The following is a 23225-nucleotide window of genomic DNA, read 5'->3' on the forward strand; positions in this document are numbered from 1 at the left end:
ATCTAGAGCGATATGACTCTATACTGGAGACAGACAGAGCGATATGACTCTATACTGGAGACAGACACAGAGCATTTGGAAAGTATTCAGACTCCTTGACCAATTCCACATTTTGCTACATTACAGCCTTGTTCTAAAATGACAAAACAAAAACAGGTTTTTAGAAATTTTAAAAAATGTATTAAAGATAAGAATCAGAATCAATTTACATAAGTATTCAGACCCTTTGCTATGAGAAATTGAGCTCAGGTGCATCCTGTTTCCATTGATCATCCTTGAGATGTTTCTTCAACTTGATTGGAGTCCAACTGTGGTAAATTCAATTGATTGCACATATTTTGGAAAGGCACACACCTGTCTATATAAGGTCCCACAGTTGACAGTGCATGTCAGAGCAAAAACCAAGCTATGAGGTCGAAGGAATTGTCCGTAGAGCTCATAGATAGGATTGTGTCGAGGCACAGATCTGCGGAAGGGTACCATAACATTTCTGCAGTATTGAAGGTCCCCAAGAACACAGTGGCCTCCATCTTTCTTAAATGGAAGAAGTTTGGAACCACCAAGACTCTTCCTAGAGCTGGCCGCCTGGGAGAAAGGCCTTGGTCAGGGAGGTCAACAGGAACCTGAAGGTCACTGACAGAGCTCCAGAGTTCCTCTGTGGAGATGGTTGTCCTTCTGGAAAGCTCCCCCATCTCTGAAGCACTCCACAAATCAGGCCTTCGTGGTAGAATGGCCAGACTCCTCAGTAAAAGGCACATAACAGCCCGCTTGGAGTTTGCCAAAAGGCACCCAAAGGTGGTCTCTGGTCTGATGAAATCAAGATTGAACTCTTTGGCCTGAACGCCAAGCGTCACGTCTGGAGGAAATCTGGCACCATCCCTACGGTGAAGCATGGTGGTGAGAGCATGATGCTGTGGGGATGTTTTTCAGCGGCAGGGACTGGGAGACTAGTCAGGATTGAGGGAAAGATGAACGGAGCAAAGTTCAGACAGATCCTTGATGAAAACCTGCTCCAGAGTGCTCAGAACCTCAGAATGGGGCGAAGGTTCACCTTCCAACAGGACAACGACCCTAAGCACACAGCAAAGACAACACAGGAGTGGCTTCGGGACAAGTCCCTGAATGTCCTTGAGTGGCCCAGCCAGAGCCTGGACTTGAACCCAATTGAACATCTCTGGAGAGACCTGAAAATAGCTGTGCAGCGACACTCCCCATCCAACCTGACAGAGATTGAGAGGATCTGCGGAGAAGAATGGGAGAAACTCCCCAAATACAGGTGTGCCAAGCTTGTAACGTCAAACCCAAGAAGACTCAATGCTGTAATTACTGCCGAAGGTGCTTCAACAAAGTACTGAGTGAAGGGTCTGAATACTAATGTAAATATGATATTTCAGTTTTTGCGAACATTTCTAAAAACCTGTGTCATTACGGGGCATTGTGATGCCATTACGGGGTATTGTGATGCCATTACGGGGTATTGTGATGCCATTACGGGGTATTGTGATGCCATTACGGGTTATTGTGATGCCATCACGGGTTATTGTGATGTCATCACGGGTTATTGTGATGTCATCACGGGGTATTGTGATGTCATCACGGGGTATTGTGATGTCATCACGGGGTATTGTGTGTATAATATAACATCTCTTCAATATGAGGCTCCAATCCTGCACTACGAACATACATTACATGTGACAAAATGTATTCAAAAAATACCATGTATTAAAACTACGTGTTGGAGTCTGGTCTCTTGTGACTACAGTAGCTACTAGTTAATGCTATGTCCCCAAGGCCCTGGTGAACTGACCTGATGAGAACACACTGGCTGTCGTGTCTCTTCCAGAGACAGCGGTAACACTCGTTGGCCACAGCGAAGATATGAGGGGGCAGCTCTCCCAGGTGGTGTCTACTATACAGGTCTACTGCTGCTGGGTCATACAGACCTGGGATCTGCTTGTAGGGGTTCACCGCTGCTAGGATAGAGCCTATGTTGGTCTGAGACAGGGGAGACAGGAGAGGAGACAGTGGAGAGAGGAGGAGAAGGGAGCCAAGAAGGAGCCACCTGTCTCCTTTAACTGCCGGGCAACACATTTCAGCAAATAAACGCCTGTTTCAAATAAAACGACAGGTCTGAATTCATTGTTTGAGGTTTGATGTGTTACATTAAATAATTCAGTAATGACTCCAAAAAAAGTGCAATAATCAGTTTTAAAATCTAGTCTTACATTCAGTGGACTATAACACTGTCTTACATAGATAATGTCTGTCTGGCAGGGTTGGACTATAACACTGTCTTACATAGATAATGTCTGTCTGGCAGGTTTGGACTATAACACTGTCTTACATAGATAATGTCTGTCTGGCAGGTTTGGACTATAACACTGTCTTACATAGATAATGTCTGTCTGGCAGGTTTGGACTATAACACTGTCTTACATAGATAATGTCTGTCTGGCAGGTTTGGACTATAACACTGTCTTACATAGATAATGTCTGTCTGGCAGGTTTGGACTATAACACTGTCTTACATAGATAATGTCTGTCTGGGAGGGTTGGACTATAACACTGTCTTACATAGATGCAGTCCTTCTGGTAGCGCAGGTAAAGGTTGTACATGATGGCAGCTTCATGTAGTTCTGCCAGAGTAGACATGTCCTCTACTCCATTAATACTGGTGGGGTGCATAGGAAACACCTCGTCTCTGCTCAGCTCCCCCTGCTGCAGGTACATCACCTGAAACACAGAGACACGACAGGTAGTTCAGTTTTACTGTTGCAAGTCAATCACCTGAGACAAGTTCTCCTCAGCTTCCCTGTCCAACTCCCTCCTCAGCCTCCCTTCCTGTCCAACTCCCTCCTCAGCCTCCCTTCCTGTCCAACTCCCCCCTCAGCCTCCCTTCCTGTCCAACTCCCCCCTCAGCCTCCCTCCCTGTCCAACTCCCCCCTCAGCCTCCCTCCCTGTCCAACTCCCCCCTCAGCCTCCCTCCCTGTCCAACTCCCCCCTCAGCCTCCCTCCCTGTCCAACTCCCCCCTCAGCCTCCCTCCCTGTCCAACTCCCCCCCTCAGCCTCCCTGTCCAACTCCCCCCCTCAGCCTCCCTGTCCAACTCCCCCCCTCAGCCTCCCTGTCCAACTCCCCCCCTCAGCCTCCCTGTCCAACTCCCCCCCTCAGCCTCCCTGTCCAACTCCCCCCCTCAGCCTCCCTGTCCAACTCCCCCCTCAGCCTCCCTGTCCAACTCCCCCCTCAGCCTCCCTGTCCAACTCCCCCCTCAGCCTCCCTGTCCAACTCCCCCCTCAGCCTCCCTGTCCAACTCCCCCCTCAGCCTCCCTGTCCAACTCCCCCCTCAGCCTCCCTGTCCAACTCCCCCCTCAGCCTCCCTGTCCAACTCCCCCCTCAGCCTCCCTGTCCAACTCCCCCCTCAGCCTCCCTGTCCAACTCCCCCCTCAGCCTCCCTGTCCAACTCCCCCCTCAGCCTCCCTGTCCAACTCCCCCCTCAGCCTCCCTGTCCAACTCCCCCCTCAGCCTCCCTGTCCAACTCCCTCCTCAGCCTCCCTGTCCAACTCCCTCCTCAGCCTCCCTGTCCAACTCACTCAGCCTCCCTGTCCAACTCCCTCCTCAGTCTCCCTGTCCAACTCCCCCCTCAGCCTCCATTCCCTCCCTGTCCAACTCCCCCCTCAGCCTCCATTCCCTCCCTGTCCAACTCCCCCCTCAGCCTCCATTCCCTCCCTGTCCAACTCCCCCTCAGCCTCCATTCCCTCCCTGTCCAACTCCCCCCTCAGATTCCATTCCCTCCCTGTCCAACTCCCTTCTCAGATTCCATTCCCTCCCTGTCCAACTCCCTCCTCAGCCTGTCTGTCTGTCTCCAAAGTGTACGCGCATCACGTGCGATCTTGAACATCGGCCTTGGTATATTCCCTGTCCAACGCCCTCCTCAGCATCCCTTTCCCTCCCAACTCCCTCCTCAGCCTGTCTGTCTCCAGAGTGTACGCACAGCACGTGCGATCTTGTACAGGCCTTGGTATATTCCCTGTACAAACTCCTTACCCGGGCACCCAGTGGAACTGGTATTAGACTGGATTCCAAGATGAACAGAGAGAGAATAAAAAGGAGAGAGCTATACATTTCTCTAACGGCGTCACTACAGAGACCCTGGTTCGATTCCAAGCTGTGTCACAACCGGCCGTGATTAGGAGACCCATAGGGCGGCGCACAATTGGCTCAGCTTCGTCCGGGTTCGGCCGGTGTAGGCCGTCGTCCGGGTTCGGCCGGTGTAGGCCGTCATAGTAAATAAGATTTTCTTCTTAACTGACTTGCAGAGTTAAATAAAGGTTAAATAAAAGGTGAACTATAATAGTTCAGATCTTTGTTAATGAGTTGGTGTCCATCGTTATAAGGAACTGGACAATATCCTGAACTTAGAGTTGAGGAGTAGAACGTTTTGACAAATAGGAGAGAAAGAAAGTGGAAACTGTCAGTAGTCAGTAACATCAGTTCCAGTAATGGAGTGCCCAAAACAACACTTACATCAATGTAATGAATCAGGAAATGTGTTATCCATGACATCAGGCTGGCTCTGGCCCATGTCACACCATGCTAAACCATTGGCCAATTACAGGACAATAGCAGCTAGGTCGGGACACTAGGAGCTAGGCCGGGACGATAGCAGCAAGGCCGGGACGATAGCAGCTAGGTCGGGACGATAGCAGCTAGGTCGGGACGATAGCAGCTAGGTCGGGACGATAGCAGCTAGGTCGGGACGATAGCAGCTAGGTCGGGACGATAGCAGGTTGGTCGGGACGATAGCAGGTTGGTCGGGAGTTGGGACGATAGCAGCTAGGCCGGGACGATAGCAGCAAGGCCGGGACGATAGCAGCAAGGCCGGGACGATAGCAGCAAGGCCGGGACGATAGCAGGTTGGTCGGGAGTTGGGACAATAGCAGCTAGGTCGGGACGATAGCAGGTTGGTCGGGAGTTGGGACAATAGCAGCTAGGTCGGGACAATAGCAGCTAGGTCGGGACAATAGCAGCTAGGTCGGGAGTCGGGACAATTACAGGCCATTAACAGCTATGTCGGGAGTCGGGACAATAGCAGCTAGGTCGGGAGTCAGGACAATTACAGGCCATTAACAGCTAGGTCGGGAATCAGGACAAAAGATTGGCTTCCTGCCAGACCCCCACTCCCTCTGGTTGATAGTCACCCGGCAGTAGCCCATCCCATATTAGATAGAGGATGGACAGACCACACACACACGGTTCAGTCAGCAGAAAGACATTTAAAAAAAAAAAATCTAATTGTTGCAGTGTTATTATAGGTTTCCATACTGATCAATCTAATTGTTTTATAGTGTTATTATAGGTTTCCATACTGATCAATCTAATTGTAAATACAGATGTATTTTAGTCAGAACTTGTAACAATCTGTATTTGCACGAGTCAATCATCAACTGTCAGCATCAATGCTCCAGTGTGGCTGTGGTTACCTGAGGCAGCTATAGAGCTGGACAAACACTCAGGGTTCTGATGGAAACATCTCCACTACCCTGTGGAGTACCTGAGGCAGCGTGAGAGGCTGCTGGGTGCTAGGAGTATGAAGAAACCACGACAGAGCTTTGTTTAGCCTGGAGCTAATGAATATGTATGTAGTGGGAGGAGCAGCAGACAGACCCAGCTGTATGGGGATCACTGGAAACCTGCAGGAGAAGTCAAACTGAATACAGAACACAAAACGTGCACACACTAGGGCTGTGCCCGACAAAAACAAACAACAAAATAATTGGTCGATAAGCTTGGCACACCTGTATTTGGGGAGTTTCTCCCATTCTTCTCTGCAGATCCTCTCAAGCTCTGTCAGGTCGGATGGGGAGCGTTGCTGCACAGCTTCAGGTCTCTCCAGAGATGTTCGATCTGGTTCAAGTCCGGGCTCTGGCTGGGCCACTCAAGCACATTCAGAGACTTGTCCTGAAGCCACTCCTGAGTTGTCTTGGCTGTGTGCTTAGGGTCGTTGTCCTGTTGGAAGGTGAACCTTCACCCCAGTCTGGAGCAGATTTTTAATCAAGGTTTTTATCAAGGTGACGCTTGAGTTAATTCTTGATTTCATCAGACCACCATGCTTCACCGTAGGGATGGTACCAGGTTTCCTCCAGATGTGACGCTTGGCATTGAACTCTTTGGCCTGAATCTTCGTTTTCATCAGACCAGAGAATCTGGTTTCTCATGGGGCAGCAGGGTTGCCTAGTGGTTAGAGCGTTGGACTAGTAACCGTAAGGTTGAAAGTTCAAACCCCCGAGCTGACAAGGTACAAATCTGTCGTTCTGCCCCTGAATATTGTAAATAAGAATTTGTTCTTAAAACCTGTTAAGCCTACCCCCTACTTTTTCAAACATTCTGTTAAAAATCACGCAACATTTCAGCGTCCTGCTACTCATGCCAGGAATATAGTATATGCATATGATTAGTATGTGTGGATAGAAAACACTCTCACGTTTCTAAAACTGGTTAAATCACGGCTGTGACTATAACAGAGCGTGTGTTTCATCGAAAAGCGCAAGAAAAACTGGTCACTGAAAACTGGAAAAAATATCAATGGGGCTGAGATTGCAAATCCTACAGCTTCCACACGATGTCGCCAGTCTTGTCAATTGCCTGGACGTTGTTTCTTGGTCAAACGAAGGAGAGACCACTTTCCATCCGGTCTCCGACAGGAAGTTTTGGAAGAGAGATTTCGGAAAATGATTTGAAGACGTGGAGCTATTGAATACACATCGCCCCGTGATCAATTTGATTATTAACGTTTACTAATACCTAAAGTTGGATTACAAAAGTATTTCGAAGTGTTTTGTGAAAGTTTATCGTCTACTTTTTTAATTTAAAAAAATGACGTTGCGTTTTGAAACTGTTTTTTTCTGAATCACACAGTTTCCATAGATGGATATTTTGGGTATATATGGACCGATTTAATAAAAAAAAAAGACCCAATAGTTTATGGGACATATAGGAGTGCCAACAAAGAAGCTCGTCAAAGGTAATGAAAGTCTGCCATTTGTGTAGCGCCGGCTACGCTAATTATTTTGTTTACGTCGCATTCAGGTATTTCGGGGTGTTGCATGCTATCAGATAATAGCTTCTCATGCTTTCGCCGAAAAGCATTTTAATAATCTGACTTGTTGGCTAGACTCACAACGAGTGTAGCTTTAATTCAGTACCCTGCATGTGTGTTTTAATGAACGTTTGAGTTTTAACGAGTGCTATAAGCATTTAGTGTAGCGCATTTGCATTTCCAGATGGCTGGGTGGGACGCAGACGTCTCAGGGGACGCTAAGAGGTTTAACTGACTTGCCTAGTAAAATAAATTTAAAAAATAAAAATGGTTTGAGAGTCCTTTAGATGCTTTTTGGCAAACTCCAAGCAGGCTGTCATGTGCCTTATACTGAGGAGTGGCTTCTGTCTGGCCTGATCATCCTTGAGATGTTTCTACAACTTGAGCAGATTCAACCTGTAGTAAATTCAATTGATTGGATATGGGAGGTGATCAAGAACCCAATGGTCACTCTGACAGAGCGCCATAAAGGCCTGATTGGTGGAGTGCTGCAGAGATGGTTGTCCTTCTGGAAGGTTGTCCCATCTCCACAGAGGAACTCTAGAGCTCTGTCTGAGTGACCATTGGGTTCTTGGTCACCTCCCATGTCCAATCAATTGAATTTACCACAGTTGGACTCCAATCTCATTGTAGAAACATCTCAAGGATGATCAATGGAAACAGGATGCACCTGAGCTCAATTTAGAGTCTCATAGCAAAGGGTCTGAATACTGATGTACATAATGTCCAGTCTCATAGCAAAGGGTCTGAATACTGATGGACATAATGTCCAGTCTCATAGCAAAGGGTCTGAATACTGATGGACATAATGTCCAGTCTCATAGCAAAGGGTCTGAATACTGATGGACATAATGTCCAGTCTCATAGCAAAGGGTCTGGATACTGATGGACATAATGTCCAGTCTCATAGCAAAGGGTCTGAATACTGATGGACATAATGTCCAGTCTCATAGCAAAGGGTCTGAATACTGATGGACATAATGTCCAGTCTCATAGCAAAGGGTCTGAATACTGATGGAGATAATGTCCAGTCTCATAGCAAAGGGTCTGAATACTGATGGACATAATGTCCAGTCTCATAGCAAAGGGTCTGAATACTGATGTACATAATGTCCAGTCTCATAGCAAAGGGTCTGAATACTGATGGACATAATGTCCAGTCTCATAGCAAAGGGTCTGAATACTGATGGACATAATGTCCAGTCTCATAGCAAACAGTCTGAATACTGATGGACATAATGTCCAGTCTCATAGCAAAGGGTCTGAATACTGATGGACATAATGTCCAGTCTCATAGCAAAGGGTCTGAATACTGATGGACATAATGTCCAGTCTCATAGCAAAGGGTCTGAATACTGATGGACATAATGTCCAGTCTCATAGCAAAGGGTCTGAATACTGATGGAGATAATGTCCAGTCTCATAGCAAAGGGTCTGAATACTGATGGACATAATGTCCAGTCTCATAGCAAAGGGTCTGAATACTGATGGACATAATGTCCAGTCTCATAGCAAAGGGTCTGAATACTGATGGACATAATGTCCAGTCTCATAGCAAAGGGTCTGAATACTGATGGACATAATGTCCAGTCTCATAGCAAAGGGTCTGAATACTGATGGACATAATGTCCAGTCTCATAGCAAAGGGTCTGAATACTGATGGACATAATGTCCAGTCTCATAGCAAAGGGTCTGAATACTGATGGACATAATGTCCAGTCTCATAGCAAAGGGTCTGAATACTGATGGACATAATGTCCAGTCTCATAGCAAAGGGTCTGAATACTGATGGACATAATGTCCAGTCTCATAGCAAAGGGTCTGAATACTGATGGACATAATGTCCAGTCTCATAGCAAAGGGTCTGGATACTGATGGACATAATGTCCAGTCTCATAGCAAAGGGTCTGAATACTGATGGACATAATGTCCAGTCTCATAGCAAAGGGTCTGAATACTGATGTACATAATGTCCAGTCTCATAGCAAAGGGTCTGAATACTGATGTACATAATGTCCAGTCTCATAGCAAAGGGTCTGAATACTGATGGACATAATGTCCAGTCTCATACCATACAGTCTGAATACTGATGGACATAATGTCCAGTCTCATACCATACAGTCTGAATACTGATGTACATAATGTCCAGTCTCATAGCAAAGGGTCTGAATACTGATGGACATAATGTCCAGTCTCATAGCAAAGGGTCTGAATACTGATGGACATAATGTCCAGTCTCATAGCAAAGGGTCTGAATACTGATGTACATAATGTCCAGTCTCATAGCAAAGGGTCTGAATACTGATGTACATAATGTCCAGTCTCATAGCAAAGGGTCTGAATACTGATGGACATAATGTCCAGTCTCATAGCAAAGGGTCTGAATACTGATGTACATAATGTCCAGTCTCATAGCAAAGGGTCTGAATACTGATGGACATAATGTCCAGTCTCATAGCAAAGGGTCTGAATACTGATGTACATAATGTCCAGTCTCATAGCAAAGGGTCTGGATACTGATGTACATAATGTCCAGTCTCATAGCAAAGGGTCTGAATACTGATGGACATAATGTCCAGTCTCATAGCAAAGGGTCTGAATACTGATGTACGTAATGTCCAGTCTCATAGCAAAGGGTCTGGATACTGATGGACATAATGTCCAGTCTCATACCATACAGTCTGAATACTGATGGACATAATGTCCAGTCTCATAGCAAAGGGTCTGAATACTGATGGACATAATGTCCAGTCTCATAGCAAAGGGTCTGAATACTGATGTACATAATGTCCAGTCTCATAGCAAAGGGTCTGAATACTGATGGACATAATGTCCAGTCTCATAGCAAAGGGTCTGAATACTGATGGACATAATGTCCAGTCTCATAGCAAAGGGTCTGAATACTGATGGAGATAATGTCCAGTCTCATAGCAAAGGGTCTGAATACTGATGTACATAATGTCCAGTCTCATAGCAAAGGGTCTGAATACTGATGGACATAATGTCCAGTCTCATAGCAAAGGTTCTGGATACTGATGGACATAATGTCCAGTCTCATACCATACAGTCTGAATACTGATGGACATAATGTCCAGTCTCATAGCAAAGGGTCTGAATACTGATGGACATAATGTCCAGTCTCATAGCAAAGGGTCTGAATACTGATGTACATAATGTCCAGTCTCATAGCAAAGGGTCTGAATACTGATGTACATAATGTCCAGTCTCATAGCAAAGGGTCTGAATACTGATGTACATAATGTCCAGTCTCATAGCAAAGGGTCTGAATACTGATGTACATAATGTCCAGTCTCATATCAAAGGGTCTGAATACTGATGTACATAATGTCCAGTCTCATAGCAAAGGGTCTGAATACTGATGGACATAATGTCCAGTCTCATAGCAAAGGGTCTGAATACTGATGGACATAATGTCCAGTCTCATAGCAAAGGGTCTGAATACTGATGGACATAATGTCCAGTCTCATAGCAAAGGGTCTGAATACTGATGGACATAATGTCCAGTCTCATAGCAAAGGGTCTGAATACTGATGGACATAATGTCCAGTCTCATAGCAAAGGGTCTGGATACTGATGGACATAATGTCCAGTCTCATAGCAAAGGGTCTGAATACTGATGGACATAATGTCCAGTCTCATAGCAAAGGGTCTGAATACTGATGTACATAATGTCCAGTCTCATAGCAAAGGGTCTGAATACTGATGTACATAATGTCCAGTCTCATAGCAAAGGGTCTGAATACTGATGGACATAATGTCCAGTCTCATACCATACAGTCTGAATACTGATGGACATAATGTCCAGTCTCATACCATACAGTCTGAATACTGATGTACATAATGTCCAGTCTCATAGCAAAGGGTCTGAATACTGATGGACATAATGTCCAGTCTCATAGCAAAGGGTCTGAATACTGATGTACATAATGTCCAGTCTCATAGCAAAGGGTCTGAATACTGATGTACATAATGTCCAGTCTCATAGCAAAGGGTCTGAATACTGATGTACATAATGTCCAGTCTCATAGCAAAGGGTCTGAATACTGATGGACATAATGTCCAGTCTCATAGCAAAGGGTCTGAATACTGATGTACATAATGTCCAGTCTCATAGCAAAGGGTCTGAATACTGATGGACATAATGTCCAGTCTCATAGCAAAGGGTCTGAATACTGATGTACATAATGTCCAGTCTCATAGCAAAGGGTCTGGATACTGATGTACATAATGTCCAGTCTCATAGCAAAGGGTCTGAATACTGATGGACATAATGTCCAGTCTCATAGCAAAGGGTCTGAATACTGATGTACATAATGTCCAGTCTCATAGCAAAGGGTCTGGATACTGATGGACATAATGTCCAGTCTCATACCATACAGTCTGAATACTGATGGACATAATGTCCAGTCTCATACCATACAGTCTGAATACTGATGGACATAATGTCCAGTCTCATAGCAAAGGGTCTGAATACTGATGGACATAATGTCCAGTCTCATAGCAAAGGGTCTGAATACTGATGTACATAATGTCCAGTCTCATAGCAAAGGGTCTGAATACTGATGGACATAATGTCCAGTCTCATAGCAAAGGGTCTGAATACTGATGTACATAATGTCCAGTCTCATAGCAAAGGGTCTGAATACTGATGTACATAATGTCCAGTCTCATAGCAAAGGGTCTGAATACTGATGGACATAATGTCCAGTCTCATAGCAAAGGGTCTGGATACTGATGGACATAATGTCCAGTCTCATACCATACAGTCTGAATACTGATGGACATAATGTCCAGTCTCATAGCAAAGGGTCTGAATACTGATGGACATAATGTCCAGTCTCATAGCAAAGGGTCTGAATACTGATGTACATAATGTCCAGTCTCATAGCAAAGGGTCTGAATACTGATGGACATAATGTCCAGTCTCATAGCAAAGGGTCTGAATACTGATGGACATAATGTCCAGTCTCATAGCAAAGGGTCTGAATACTGATGTACATAATGTCCAGTCTCATAGCAAACAGTCTGAATACTGATGGACATAATGTCCAGTCTCATATCAAAGGGTCTGAATACTGATGTACATAATGTCCAGTCTCATAGCAAAGGGTCTGAATACTGATGTACATAATGTCCAGTCTCATAGCAAAGGGTCTGAATACTGATGGACATAATGTCCAGTCTCATAGCAAAGGGTCTGAATACTGATGGACATAATGTCCAGTCTCATAGCAAAGGGTCTGAATACTGATGTACATAATGTCCAGTCTCATAGCAAACAGTCTGAATACTGATGTACATAATGTCCAGTCTCATAGCAAAGGGTCTGAATACTGATGGACATAATGTCCAGTCTCATAGCAAACAGTCTGCATACTGATGGGCATAATGTCCAGTCTCATAGCAAACAGTCTGAATACTGATGGACATAATGTCCAGTCTCATAGCAAAGGGTCTGAATACTGATGGACATAATGTCCAGTCTCATAGCAAAGGGTCTGAATACTGATGGACATAATGTCCAGTCTCATAGCAAAGGGTCTGGATACTGATGGACATAATGTCCAGTCTCATAGCAAAGGGTCTGGATACTGATGGACATAATGTCCAGTCTCATAGCAAAGGGTCTGAATACTGATGTACATAATGTCCAGTCTCATAGCAAAGGGTCTGAATACTGATGGACATAATGTCCAGTCTCATAGCAAAGGGTCTGGATACTGATGGACATAATGTCCAGTCTCATAGCAAAGGGTCTGAATACTGATGGACATAATGTCCAGTCTCATAGCAAAGGGTCTGGATACTGATGGACATAATGTCCAGTCTCATAGCAAAGGGTCTGAATACTGATGGACATAATGTCCAGTCTCATAGCAAAGGGTCTGAATACTGATGTACATAATGTCCAGTCTCATAGCAAAGGGTCTGAATACTGATGTACATAATGTCCAGTCTCATAGCAAAGGGTCTGAATACTGATGTACATAATGTCCAGTCTCATAGCAAAGGGTCTGAATACTGATGGACATAATGTCCAGTCTCATAGCAAAGGGTCTGAATACTGATGGACATAATGTCCAGTCTCATAGCAAAGGGTCTGAATACTGATGGACATAATGTCCAGTCTCATAGCAAAGGGTCTGAATACTGATGGACATAATGTCCAGTCTCATAGCAAAGGGTCTGAATACTGATGGACATAATGTCCAGTCTCATAGCAAAGGGTCTGGATACTGATGGACATAATGTCCAGTCTCATAGCAAAGGGTCTGAATACTGATGGACATAATGTCCAGTCTCATAGCAAAGGGTCTGAATACTGATGTACATAATGTCCAGTCTCATAGCAAAGGGTCTGAATACTGATGTACATAATGTCCAGTCTCATAGCAAAGGGTCTGAATACTGATGGACATAATGTCCAGTCTCATACCATACAGTCTGAATACTGATGGACATAATGTCCAGTCTCATACCATACAGTCTGAATACTGATGTACATAATGTCCAGTCTCATAGCAAAGGGTCTGAATACTGATGGACATAATGTCCAGTCTCATAGCAAAGGGTCTGAATACTGATGGACATAATGTCCAGTCTCATAGCAAAGGGTCTGAATACTGATGTACATAATGTCCAGTCTCATAGCAAAGGGTCTGAATACTGATGTACATAATGTCCAGTCTCATAGCAAAGGGTCTGAATACTGATGGACATAATGTCCAGTCTCATAGCAAAGGGTCTGAATACTGATGTACATAATGTCCAGTCTCATAGCAAAGGGTCTGAATACTGATGGACATAATGTCCAGTCTCATAGCAAAGGGTCTGAATACTGATGTACATAATGTCCAGTCTCATAGCAAAGGGTCTGGATACTGATGTACATAATGTCCAGTCTCATAGCAAAGGGTCTGAATACTGATGGACATAATGTCCAGTCTCATAGCAAAGGGTCTGAATACTGATGTACATAATGTCCAGTCTCATAGCAAAGGGTCTGGATACTGATGGACATAATGTCCAGTCTCATACCATACAGTCTGAATACTGATGGACATAATGTCCAGTCTCATAGCAAAGGGTCTGAATACTGATGGACATAATGTCCAGTCTCATAGCAAAGGGTCTGAATACTGATGTACATAATGTCCAGTCTCATAGCAAAGGGTCTGAATACTGATGGACATAATGTCCAGTCTCATAGCAAAGGGTCTGAATACTGATGGACATAATGTCCAGTCTCATAGCAAAGGGTCTGAATACTGATGGAGATAATGTCCAGTCTCATAGCAAAGGGTCTGAATACTGATGTACATAATGTCCAGTCTCATAGCAAAGGGTCTGAATACTGATGGACATAATGTCCAGTCTCATAGCAAAGGGTCTGGATACTGATGGACATAATGTCCAGTCTCATACCATACAGTCTGAATACTGATGGACATAATGTCCAGTCTCATAGCAAAGGGTCTGAATACTGATGGACATAATGTCCAGTCTCATAGCAAAGGGTCTGAATACTGATGTACATAATGTCCAGTCTCATAGCAAAGGGTCTGAATACTGATGGACATAATGTCCAGTCTCATAGCAAAGGGTCTGAATACTGATGGACATAATGTCCAGTCTCATAGCAAAGGGTCTGATTACTGATGGACATAATGTCCAGTCTCATAGCAAAGGGTCTGAATACTGATGGACATAATGTCCAGTCTCATATCAAAGGGTCTGAATACTGATGTACATAATGTCCAGTCTCATAGCAAAGGGTCTGAATACTGATGGACATAATGTCCAGTCTCATAGCAAAGGGTCTGATTACTGATGGACATAATGTCCAGTCTCATAGCAAAGGGTCTGAATACTGATGGACATAATGTCCAGTCTCATAGCAAAGGGTCTGAATACTGATGGACATAATGTCCAGTCTCATAGCAAAGGGTCTGAATACTGATGGACATAATGTCCAGTCTCATAGCAAAGGGTCTGAATACTGATGGACATAATGTCCAGTCTCATAGCAAAGGGTCTGGATACTGATGGACATAATGTCCAGTCTCATAGCAAAGGGTCTGAATACTGATGTACATAATGTCCAGTCTCATAGCAAAGGGTCTGAATACTGATGTACATAATGTCCAGTCTCATAGCAAAGGGTCTGAATACTGATGGACATAATGTCCAGTCTCATACCATACAGTCTGAATACTGATGGACATAATGTCCAGTCTCATACCATACAGTCTGAATACTGATGTACATAATGTCCAGTCTCATAGCAAAGGGTCTGAATACTGATGGACATAATGTCCAGTCTCATAGCAAAGGGTCTGAATACTGATGTACATAATGTCCAGTCTCATAGCAAAGGGTCTGAATACTGATGGACATAATGTCCAGTCTCATAGCAAAGGGTCTGAATACTGATGTACATAATGTCCAGTCTCATAGCAAAGGGTCTGGATACTGATGTACATAATGTCCAGTCTCATAGCAAAGGGTCTGAATACTGATGGACATAATGTCCAGTCTCATAGCAAAGGGTCTGAATACTGATGTACATAATGTCCAGTCTCATAGCAAAGGGTCTGGATACTGATGGACATAATGTCCAGTCTCATACCATACAGTCTGAATACTGATGGACATAATGTCCAGTCTCATACCATACAGTCTGAATACTGATGGACATAATGTCCAGTCTCATAGCAAAGGGTCTGAATACTGATGGACATAATGTCCAGTCTCATAGCAAAGGGTCTGAATACTGATGTACATAATGTCCAGTCTCATAGCAAAGGGTCTGAATACTGATGGACATAATGTCCAGTCTCATAGCAAAGGGTCTGAATACTGATGTACATAATGTCCAGTCTCATAGCAAAGGGTCTGAATACTGATGTACATAATGTCCAGTCTCATAGCAAAGGGTCTGAATACTGATGGACATAATGTCCAGTCTCATAGCAAAGGGTCTGGATACTGATGGACATAATGTCCAGTCTCATACCATACAGTCTGAATACTGATGGACATAATGTCCAGTCTCATAGCAAAGGGTCTGAATACTGATGGACATAATGTCCAGTCTCATAGCAAAGGGTCTGAATACTGATGTACATAATGTCCAGTCTCATAGCAAAGGGTCTGAATACTGATGTACATAATGTCCAGTCTCATAGCAAAGGGTCTGAATACTGATGTACATAATGTCCAGTCTCATAGCAAAGGGTCTGAATACTGATGTACATAATGTCCAGTCTCATATCAAAGGGTCTGAATACTGATGTACATAATGTCCAGTCTCATATCAAAGGGTCTGAATACTGATGTACATAATGTCCAGTCTCATAGCAAAGGGTCTGAATACTGATGTACATAATGTCCAGTCTCATAGCAAAGGGTCTGAATACTGATGGACATAATGTCCAGTCTCATAGCAAAGGGTCTGAATACTGATGGACATAATGTCCAGTCTCATAGCAAAGGGTCTGAATACTGATGTACATAATGTCCAGTCTCATAGCAAACAGTCTGAATACTGATGGACATAATGTCCAGTCTCATATCAAAGGGTCTGAATACTGATGTACATAATGTCCAGTCTCATAGCAAAGGGTCTGAATACTGATGTACATAATGTCCAGTCTCATAGCAAAGGGTCTGAATACTGATGGACATAATGTCCAGTCTCATAGCAAAGGGTCTGAATACTGATGGACATAATGTCCAGTCTCATAGCAAAGGGTCTGAATACTGATGTACATAATGTCCAGTCTCATAGCAAACAGTCTGAATACTGATGTACATAATGTCCAGTCTCATAGCAAAGGGTCTGAATACTGATGGACATAATGTCCAGTCTCATAGCAAACAGTCTGCATACTGATGGGCATAATGTCCAGTCTCATAGCAAACAGTCTGAATACTGATGGACATAATGTCCAGTCTCATAGCAAACAGTCTGAATACTGATGGACAGACAGATGTGTGTATATGTATGAGACAGAGTGACAGAGACAGACAGAGACACAGAGACAGAGAGAGGTGTCTGTACTCTGGTGGATAAACAGGAGGGGATGAAGAAAAAAGCCCAGCTGAAGGAGGATGGGCAAAAGCTGCGATGCGACAAAGAAGAACTCATGAGACCTGGCCATCCCCCAAGATAAGCCAACAGAACAGCCCTCTGCAGACCCGGACTACAGGCAGGACAGACAAGATAGCAACCACCAACCCATCAGACCGCCCCCACCCCCGATAACCCCCACTGAGGACACACACAAGCCACAGATTGTACTCCTTACAAAACACCCAGTGCTCCTTATAGACTGAAATGGGAAAATACATGAATGAGAAAACAAAGTGGCAAAACTATTGTGCCCAAACACTAGGCGTGCCCTGGAGCTGCTGTCAGAGGACAGACTAGCCACAGCACCCAAGGGAGGGATTGAAAATGTTTGTCCATGCCGGATTAAGTGATATGACATTCTATTCTATAAAATCATTTCTCCGTAATTAATATTACCTGATTGAGCTAATCATGTAAATGTAATTAACTACAAAGTTGGGGCACCATGAAAGAATATAGAGTTGTTATCTTCCGAATAAACTCTTAAAGACCTAGTCATATTTTAATATTTAATATTTTACATCAATAGCAGTCAATATTAGTCGTCATCTTATTTCAGTCTCATCTGAAAGTTGTAAATTCTTTGTCATCTTCACGAACTCTGGCTAACAAGTTGAATCAGCAAGACAAAATTGAGTTTAATTATTTATTTACTAAATACCCAACTAATCACACAGAATTACATATACACAGAATGAATCATACCTTGATTACAAATTACGTCAAAGGAAAAAGTCCCTGGCGGACGGAACAGATATGACAGCTGGTTACACAAAGAAAAGGTGGCTGGGTTTGAGTGAAAGAGCGGGAAGACAGAAGAACAAAGGGAGAAGCTATGTCTAGTAGGCAGCTACTCTATCGTAAATACAGAATATTATGCATTCTAAATTACCACCCATTTGGAAAAGGAAAATGCAATAAATATTTACTCTGAGCTGCGCTTCAGTAGGTTGGTGGTAGATGGAAGACCGTGTTGCCAAACCGAGTCCTTTGAAGAGTGTCTCTGGTGGTGAACGGGAAACGTTTTAGTGTCGTCGTAGTGTGGTAGACGGGATAGGTCATCCGTCCTTTCCTAGCCCATGTTTACAGCTGCTGTTTCTAACTCAACGGCTAGGATGTCTCACTTCTTTAGCGAATAAGAGTTCAAAGTTCATACCATTCGCAACCAAAGCTCACGCTGAGGTTGGCTTCGTTCTGTAGTTATTATCTGAACCCTTCTGACATCGGATCGTCATCCTAATGTACCCGGAACAGGAAGTTACATTTTCATCAAGGGCTTATATGGTGGAGGGAGAAGGGTGTGTTTTCATAGTTTATAACACGTCTCTTCACAGGGGCCACTGAGTCGGGCATAATTCACTCATGAAAACCCAAAACTCTCATTTTAGAAGCTAAAATCACATTTCATCCCCTCACAAATAACTTCATATTCAAACATTTAAATTGCACAACAATTCCATGTGAATCTGATAACTCTAATGTGTAGACTTTCCACTGTACAGTTTATGTCATCCTATCATTGATGAGAATGTCTCAGATGACAACCGAACTGACATTCATTAAGTACCACCGCATTGTGTTCAACTGGTTGGATTACCAGTATTTATGACTGTCATAAACCCCCAGGCCAACGTCATGACAGCTTCTTCCACTTTCCCTAAAACATGAGTGGCCATCTACCGCTTGCTACCACAAAAACACTTTCATATGAAACACTTTCATACAGCATGTGAATGCAAGCATTTCCTGTGACTGTGCTTCAAAACCCAACGTTTACCTGGCTCATCACCCCACCCTGGATTTGGACCGCTCTACGGCCAGGTACACCTCCACAAGACCAACCTGAAAGACATTGCACTCAGCCCCCCGGACGGGCCCCGGGCGGAGCCAGCCCCCCCCAAACGGGCCCCGGGCGGAGCCAGCCCCCCCCCCCAAAAAAAACGGGCCCCGGGCGGAGCCAGCCCCCCCCCCCCAAACGGGCCCCAGGCGGAGCCAACCCCCCAAACGGGTCCCAGGCGGAGCCAGCTAGTTCTGTAAGTGTGAGTAATGAGAATTAGTCTGTGAGCTATTTTATCTTCATTTCTAGGCTATTTTATATATTTTTTAGAGCCTATAAACCGACGGCCTACATAGGTCTGGACCGATACACTTCTTTTTGTGTTTGTTTTTAAACAGTTAATAATTTAACACGTGTGTGTGTGTGTGTGTGTGTGTGTGTGTGTGTGTGTGTGTGTGTGTGTGTGTGTGTGTGTGGCCCTTTCCTGCAGTCAAATTACCTTCTCAATCTCTTCAGTCAAAGACTCAATCATGGACACTCTTACTGACAGTTGTGGCTGTTTTGCGTGATGTATTGTTGTCTCTACCTTTTTGCGCTTTGTGCTGTTGTCTCTGCCCAATAATGTTTTTAAACATGTTTTGTGTTGCTACCATGCTGTGTAGGCAAGGCAGCAACACATGACATGTTGTCGTCTTAGGTCTCTCTTTATTTAGTGTTGTGTCGTCACTCTTGTGAAATATTCCAAAAATATACTCACTCAATACTCTAAGTCGCTCTGGATGAGAGGAGAGCGCGTTCCCCCTGGATGAGAGGAGAGCGCGTTCTCCCTGGATGAGAGGAGAGCGCGTTCTCTCTGGATGAGAGGAGAGCGCGTTCTCCCTGGATGAGAGGAGAGCGCGTTCTCCCTGGATGAGAGGAGAGCGCGTTCTCCCTGGATGAGAGGAGAGCGCGTTCTCCCTGGATGAGAGGAGAGCGCGTTCTCCCTGGATGAGAGGAGAGCGCGTTCTCCCTGGATGAGAGGAGAGCGCGTTCTCCCTGGATGAGAGGAGAGCGCGTTCTCCCTGGATGAGAGGAGAGCGCGTTCTCCCTGGATGAGAGGTGAGAGAGTTCTCTATGGATGAGAGGTGAGAGAGTTCTCTATGGATGAGAGGTGAGAGAGTTCTCTATGGATGAGATGTGAGAGAGTTCTCTATGGATGAGATGTGAGAGAGTTCTCTATGGATGAGAGGTGAGAGAGTTCTCTATGGATGAGAGGTGAGAGAGTTCTCTATGGATGAGAGGTGAGAGAGTTCTCTATGGATGAGAGTGTCTGTTAAATGAACATAACGTCAAATGAAGCAACAATAACATGATGGGAAATGATATCCCCTGGGCCTGTATTATATACTCTAGGTGGAGCCAGTCCCATGACTGAAACATTCCTGTGATTCCTGCTCAGGATTCCTGAGAGAGACACACACAAAGACAACCCCTAGTGACCTCAGAACATTCTTGGAGGATATGATGACAACAAGTAAGAATGAAGATTAGATGGGGGAAGATGGGCAGGAATGTGGGAGGGATGGATGAGCAGGAATGTGGGAGGGATGGATGAGCAGGAATGTGGGAGGGATGGATGGGTAGGGGGAGATGGGTAGGGGGAGATGGGTAGGAGTGTGTGGGAGGGATGGATGGATGGATGGGTAGGGGGAGATGGGTAGGAGTGTGTGGGAGGGATGGATGGATGGGTAGGAGGAGATGGGTAGGAGTGTGTGGGAGGGATGGATGGATGGGTAGGAGGAGATGGGTAGGAGTGTGTGGGAGGGATGGATGGATGGGTAGGAGGAGATGGGTAGGAGGAGATGGGTAGGAGTGTGTGGGAGGGATGGATGGATGGGTAGGAGGAGATGGGTAGGAGTGTGTGGGAGGGATGGATGGATGGGTAGGAGGAGATGGGTAGGAGTGTGTGGGAGGGATGGATGGATGGGTAGGAGGAGATGGGTAGGAGTGTGTGGGAGGGATGGATGGATGGGTAGGAGGAGATGGGTAGGAGTGTGTGGGAGGGATGGATGGATGGGTAGGAGGAGATGGGTAGGAGTGTGTGGGAGGGATGGATGGATGGTAGGAGGAGATGGGTAGGAGTGTGTGGGAGGGATGGATGGATGGGTAGGAGGAGATGGGTAGGAGTGTGTGGGAGGGATGGATGGATGGGTAGGAGGAGATGGGTAGGAGTGTGTGGGAGGGATGGATGGATGGGTAGGAGGAGATGGGTAGGAGTGTGTGGGAGGGATGGATGGATGGGTAGGAGGAGATGGGTAGGAGTGTGTGGGAGGGATGGATGGATGGGTAGGAGGAGATGGGTAGGAGTGTGTGGGAGGGATGGATGGGTAGGAGGAGATGGGTAGGAGTGTGTGGGAGGGATGGATGGGTAGGAGGAGATGGGTAGGAGTGTGTGGGAGGGATGGATGGGTAGGAGGAGATGGGTAGGAGTGTGTGGGAGGGATGGATAGGTAGGAGGAGATGGGTAGGAGTGTGTGGGAGGGATGGATGGTAGGAGGAGATGGGTAGGAGTGTGTGGGAGGGATGGATGGATGGGTAGGAGTGTGTGGGAGGGATGGATGGGTAGGGGGAGATGGGTAGGAGTGTGTGGGAGGGATGGATGGATGGGTAGGGGGAGATGGGTAGGAGTGTGTGGGAGGGATGGATGGGTAGGAGTGTGTGGGAGGGATGGATGGGTAGGGGGAGATGGGTAGGAGTGTGTGGGAGGGATGGATAGGAGTGTGTGGGAGGGATGGATGGATGGATGGATGGGTAGGGGGAGATGGGTAGGAGTGATGGATGGGTAGGGGGAGATGGGTAGGAGTGTGTGGGAGGGATGATGGGTAGGAGGAGATGGGTAGGAGTGATGGATGGGTAGGGGGAGATGGGTAGGAGTGTGTGGGAGGGAGGGATGGATGGGTAGGAGGAGATGGGTAGGAATGTGTGGGAGGGAGGGATGGATGGGTAGGAGGAGATGGGTAGGAGTGTGTGGGAGGGAGGGATGGATGGGTAGGAGTGTGTGGGAGGGAGGGAGGGATGGATGGGTAGGAGTGTGTGGGAGGGATGGATGGGTAGGAGTGTGTGGGAGGGATGGATGGGTAGGGGGAGATGGGTAGGAGTGTGTGGGAGGGATGGATGGGTAGGGGGAGATGGGTAGGAGTGTGTGGGAGGGATGGATGGGTAGGAGTGTGGGGGGGGGGAATGGTGGGCGATGGGTAGGAGGAGCCAGTCCCATGACTGAAACTAACACATTACAGGTTATAGACCTACAGAGGTGGCAGGGCCTTTGTCCAGCCTTGACCTCTAACCCCTGAACCCCAGAGATCAGTTCCAACTGTGATATATGGTGTTTAGCTCTGTCACACCACACTGCTCTCTGGTTAGAACTCCTTCTGTAACTCCCCCTAAGAGACATCCTTAAGCCCAACCACAACTCACACTATGACCTGCTTTTACATCCACAACCAACACAACATTCTGATATCTCCTAGGAAAACAGGAAGAGGAAGACCCACCAAGAGGAAGACCCAGGCAACCACACATGAAGCTGATGCCCCTTGCAAATAGATCAACTCTTCTCTAGTCACTGATTAACATGGTGGGGTCTGATCACTGCCTTCATGCCGTCTCCATGGTAACATGCGGAGTGGTGTATGGTTGGGTGGGGTTGGATAGCAGCCAGCCAGGAAGTTGGCCTACGATACTGGAGCTGATCTGCATTAGACTTGGTCCCTTTGTGACAGTACAGTTACTTGGTCTGCCCTAGGATAAACTAGAGTAGAAACCACACTGGGCTAGATTACAGTAGAAGCCACACGAGGCTAGATTACAGTAGAAGCCACACGAGGCTAGATTACAGTAGAAGCCACACTAGGCTAGATTACAGTAGAAGCCACACGAGGCTAGATTACAGTAGAAGCCACACGAGGCTAGATTACAGTAGAAGCCACACGAGGCTAGATTACAGTAGAAGCCACACTAGGCCCCTCTGGGAAATACAGTAGTCTCAGAACTCGAAATTTCTGGAGCAGATTAGAGGGGCAGGAGAATCGTCTTAATTCCTGGAGCAGATTAGAGGGGCAGGAGAATCATCTTAATCTCTGGAGCAGATTAGAGGGGCAGGAGAATCGTCTTAATCTCTGGAGCAGATTAGAGGGGCAGGAGAATCGTCTTATTTTCT

At 45.7% G+C, this 23225-nt stretch overlaps 1 protein-coding gene across 1 annotated transcript in view; it reads right to left on the reverse strand.

Annotated features, from left to right (window-relative positions):
• myo10l3 (myosin X, like 3) overlaps positions 1-23225 on the reverse strand; it is a 186228-nt gene that overhangs the window by 127857 nt on the left and 35146 nt on the right. Inside the window, exons 3-4 of the mRNA XM_031805837.1 lie at positions 2575-2733; positions 1808-1995 (exon numbers count right to left, since the gene is read on the reverse strand). Of these exons, the coding sequence (XP_031661697.1) occupies positions 1808-1995; positions 2575-2733 (347 nt within the window). The remainder of the gene's footprint in view (positions 1-1807; positions 1996-2574; positions 2734-23225) is intronic.

This window comes from Oncorhynchus kisutch, linkage group LG26, assembly GCF_002021735.2.
Source record: "Oncorhynchus kisutch isolate 150728-3 linkage group LG26, Okis_V2, whole genome shotgun sequence".
NCBI lineage: Eukaryota > Metazoa > Chordata > Actinopteri > Salmoniformes > Salmonidae > Oncorhynchus > Oncorhynchus kisutch.